The sequence below is a fragment of the Anguilla anguilla genome, chromosome 2 (assembly GCF_013347855.1).
Source record: "Anguilla anguilla isolate fAngAng1 chromosome 2, fAngAng1.pri, whole genome shotgun sequence".
Classification (NCBI taxonomy): Eukaryota; Metazoa; Chordata; class Actinopteri; order Anguilliformes; family Anguillidae; genus Anguilla; species Anguilla anguilla.
This window is the reverse complement of record NC_049202.1, coordinates 24,924,131-24,929,049: the sequence shown is the minus strand read 5'-3', so window position 1 is coordinate 24,929,049 and position 4,919 is coordinate 24,924,131. Positions and strand designations below refer to the sequence as shown.

At 47.9% G+C, this 4,919-nt stretch overlaps 1 protein-coding gene across 1 annotated transcript; it reads left to right on the top strand.

Moving 5' to 3' along the window:
- Positions 1 to 2,366: 2,366 nt before the first annotated feature.
- On the top strand, positions 2,367 to 4,201 carry LOC118219818. Its single transcript, XM_035403265.1, has one exon. It carries the CDS (start codon positions 2,667 to 2,669, stop codon positions 4,092 to 4,094), a length of 1,428 nt encoding a protein of 475 aa, XP_035259156.1. The 5' UTR covers positions 2,367 to 2,666; the 3' UTR covers positions 4,095 to 4,201.
- Positions 4,202 to 4,919: the final 718 nt, after the last annotated feature.

The following is a 4,919-nucleotide window of genomic DNA, read 5'->3' as shown; positions in this document are numbered from 1 at the left end:
CACAGGTTAGCAAGATGATTACTGATATTCAGGCGCGTGAGATCACGGTAGAAAACAACCGAATCCTACCGCATCTGCTTGGGGACATAGAAGGTCAGCCGCACATCTGTGAACCGAGACCAGAGGTGCAAAGCCCGGTTGGTGAGGTAGAACTGCCTGGTCAGACCCGAGCGTATATTGATGGCTCGCGGTTCTGGAGTGAGGGCCGATTTCATGCGGGATGTGCGGTCTGGGTCCCTCAGGACAACTCTAAAAATAGCCAACAGTTGTTATTTAAGTTGTCTCCTAGGATGTCAGCACAGGAAGCTGAGCTTGTCGCGTTGCTAGAAGCCATTAAAGCCCACCCCGAATCGTTATGCGTATATACTGATAGCCGCTATGCGTTCGGGGTGGTGCATGATTTCATGGCTCAGTGGCAACTGCGCAAGTTTCTCACGGCTGCCGGAGCGCCGATAAAACATTTTAATATTGTTACTGCGATATGGCAAGCGACTCAGGACCGCAAAGCTCCCCTTTCAGTAATTAAAGTGCGAGCGCACATTACAAAAAATCCAGATGTGCATGAAAAAAATAACAGCATTGCTGATCACCTAGCTAAATTAGCTGCTTCATGCGGTGATGACTGGCAGCAGGAGACTTCATTGGGCCCTGCTGTGAGTGCGATTCAGGTTACTCCCTTTGACCTCAAGCAATATCAGCAGGAGCTGTGGGAGGAGGGGGATGAACTCATACCACACTTAAAGCAGGACCAGCTGGTGACAGTCGAAGAGGGCATAGTGCTACGGGATGGTAGATATGTCGTTCCTGCTAGTCTTCAAAAACCAATCATCGCAATGTACCATGAATATGCACATGTGGCAGCTGATAAAACAATCAAATTGATAAAGCGGTACTTCTGGTGGCCGCAGATGTCTTTGGATGTTAAGCAATGGTGTGATTCATGTCTTGTGTGTGCCACTGTCAACCAGGGTAAGCGTGGTCGCATGAACCTGCGGCGGCCAGACCCTCCAAAAGGGCCATGGGAGTCCCTCCAGTTAGATTTCATTGGTCCGCTTCCCAGTGCCAAGGGGGGGTATCGCTATTGCCTCGTGATCATTGATAAATTCTCCAAATGGGTTGAAGCATCTCCCACACGTAATAACACCGCGAATACTGTGGCACGAGTGCTGGCGAACCAGATTATCCCCCTCTGGGGAGCGCCGATGCAAATTGAATCTGATCAGGGGACTCATTTCACAGGCCAGGTGACTAAAGACATGTGCAAGATGTTGAATATAAAGCAAAAACTTCATATCCCTTACAGACCTCAGAGCTCCGGAATGGTTGAGCGGGTGAACTGCACAATTAAAGAGGGCATTGCCAAACAAATGGCACAGCACCAGAATGGGTGGATTGAGGCTCTGCCCACCGTTCTGACTGTCTTAAGGGCTACACCCTCCAAAGCTACAGGCATTAGCCCATATGAGCTTATGACCGGGAGGGTGATGAAACTGCCCATTGACCCAGCAATTTCCCCTGCCGACCTGGGACCGTTGGTGCGGATAAAACAGCAGGTGGTGCTGGCTCAACTGCAGGAGCGGCTCAAGATGCTACATGCTCAGGCTGTGCTGAGACAGCAGCAGTCTGACCTGCAGAATGAGCGTCAGTTTAACCCCACCTCTGAAACTAAATTTACAGAGGGGGACATGATCATGGTACGAGTCTTTGTGAAGCAAGACGCTTTTGCTCCCCGATGGCATGGGCCATATGAAGTGAAAGCTGTCTGCAACAGCTGTATAGCCGTGACCATCCGGGGGAAGCTAAAGTGGTACCACATGTCCCAATGTAAATTGTTCAAAGGTGCTGAAGAGAATTAACCGTGTTTCCTTTGTGTCTTTCCCATTCTAGGCTTGCTGCAGCAATCCCATGGGTGCCGGATACCAGGAGGGTGTCAGGGGACTCATGTGTGAAGCTGGGGCAGCGTATCCTCCTGAACTACCATCTGAAATGTGGGAGATGGGTGTGGCGATATTTTAAGGGGCCATCCACACCTCATATCACCATACCGCCAAGGGAACCAGTTACATGGCCTCCCGGGATAGCACCGGAACCAAATTGTGCCGCAAAAATTTGCTGTAGGTCAGGTTCCACCCATCTCCCATCCAGGACAGTAACTGGCTACACACTTTTGCAGCCCATAAAATTCACACAACCCAACACCACAGCCTGGTACAAGCTTAAAGAGTACCCAGGCGCTGACATTGGCAGCTTACATCTGCTACATTATGAAAATAACCATGGCTTAGATCCAAAAAAGTGCTACCGCACGATGGATCTAGAGCCGAGCACCTATCGATGCACCCATACCGAGCCACATAATCAAACACATAGGATACACAGAGTTAATTTTCAATGTAACCTCCTCCTCTATTAACGACCGCAGTGGACTTAAAGCCTTCATCTGGACCAGCCGGAAGGAGGGGACATACTGCGTGGGGCGATGCGAGGCTAGTCTGGAGACTTACACCAGTCCCCAGAACTGCACTTGGACTCGGCATCATTGTTTTAATTTAACCACCTGCGGATATCACAAGCCCACGCAGTGTCCTAAGACCTACCCTCTCCCTCCTGGTGGTCTCATTAAGGGAAATGTAAACAAAACCTTATTACATGACGTAAATCTTGTAATGGCGCATGTTAGTTACAATATCTCGAACATCCTGTCAGCTTATGTAACCCATTGTGACATAAAGGACAAAACATATGCATGGCTGCAGGCACGGCTCGATGATTTAGTTTCTGATTATAAAGGCAGACTTGCCGTTCAAATTCCACCCGTACGCTCTAAGCGAGACTTGTTCGGAGATGTTACAGGTCTTTTCGGTTCAGGTAACTCTATTGCAAACACCTATAAAATAACAAAACAATCTCAATACTCAGCATGGTTGGCAAATCAAGTGGCCACTGGTTTCCAACACCTCACTAATAGCAATGAGAATATCATTAAGGCTGTAAGGTCCGAAGCGCAGGTGCTTCTTGCCATCAGCCATTCATTATTCAATCAGACCCGTACCATCGAGCGTGCCTTAGCCTGCAGAACATATGCTCAGGATCTGTTTACTGCTGCCAGACAAGAGATTTTAGACCTTCGTCTGCGCAAACCCCCGAGGCATGTTCTAAATGATTTGATAGAAACTTTAGACCTGCACAGGTGGATTGTGTCAGAAAAAATGAAAGACATAAAGCATGCCGAATTATTGACAACTTTTATGATGTACACAGGGACTGAATGTGTGGGATGTATTGGGTTCTTTGTTTCTTTTCCTTTAATTCACCCAGAACAGGTGTACCCAAATTCCACTACCATACGCTCTATCGGCGTAGTAGTGAAGAATCAGATTCTAAAATTAGATCACCTTACCGGGTATATCACTATGAGGGGCACAGAGACCATATTCACCACTCGCATGTGTTGTCATGAAACCTCTAGCTATATCATCTGTACCTGTAACACCTTGCAACCTTTTTCTCCCAATGATACCAAATTCATTAGTGTGCAGTCTTTGCATGGCCACGCTGACGCTATCCAGGTTTCCCACACACAATGGTGCGTCATCAGCGAGATGAACTCTTTCTCGTATGGAGGTCTGACCTGTCCAGCAAACCACACTTTCTGCTTGGAAGTGACGGAAGATTTGGCCATGGGTCAGATCAACATTCTAGGCCGAGTTCCACTGGAGGGAGACGTCTCCCCGTGGTGGGAGGACACATTCTACGAACAAGGAACGCGGGCCCTGACTGACCTAATGAGTTTGGTAGAACAGATCATCCGTGACACCAATTACCACATCAACCAGGCTCAGGTGGAGGTGAATCTGGCCAAAAGAACAGCGGAGATCCTGGCCAGCTCCTCTACCCGGTCCGCCCAGGACGCGTACACCTGGTGGGATTGGGTGTTCCGAGGGTGCGTCATCGCTAGCGCAGTCATCTTTACCATCACCCTGGTTCAATGCTGTTATTTTCGACACCTAATACACTCTCTGCGCACCTCCACTCATGCTGCTTTGGTTCTCAGCCCCCTCCAGTTGCCAGCGAGACCGGGCTTGAGACCATAAACACCGGACCTGGACTGCTGTCAAAGTTGGGCATTTTCAGTGACCCCTGGGACAGCGTTCTGTTTGTCCCACGGGGCCAGAGAGGGGAATCTGTAAGGCCCACGGGAACAGGCCTAGAGTGGAATTTCCTCTCTGTCGTAAAGCAATTCGCCAGGTGCAGAGTCTGATATTGTCGGGACAGAGTGACCCGTAAGACCTTGGCATCTGGTTTTGCGACAGTTAACAGGTGACACCTCTTTTCTATGGTAAAGCAATTCTAAAATTATCCCAACATCCTGGAGGTTTCCGATGGCAAGTAATAAAATCACATGGCGAAAATGGGGCAAATTGCTCAGGACAGTTGAGGGACAGCCACAGTGCCCTCACCTGGTGTCACTGGGTAACTTGTCTCCCAACCTTCATAAGGAGAGAAATTTACTCACGCACACTTTTTGTTAGGAAATAAATCCCGATTTGGGTCGAATACATTGATACACTACACTATGCAATCTTGAAACACTGTGGACAGACATTGAGAGTTGACAGTTGGTTCATGTAAAAGATTGTACAGTTATTTCATGTTTTTCAGAGTTTTCATGACAATCACGAGAACAAATATTCATATTTGGTATGGTTTTTATGGTCTCTGTGCGAGTGATGCTCTGGTTTAGGTTTTAAAACCAGCAAACCTAGAGAAAATCTATTTTAATAAATTTGGAAGTCAACTGTATTTTTTGGACACTCCTCCTGGTAAATCCATCTGTCTGATCCTGTCTGAACCAAATTCCAATCTTCCCCCCTCCAAGTAAATTTATGGTTTTATGAGCCTTTTGTGGCGACATCCAC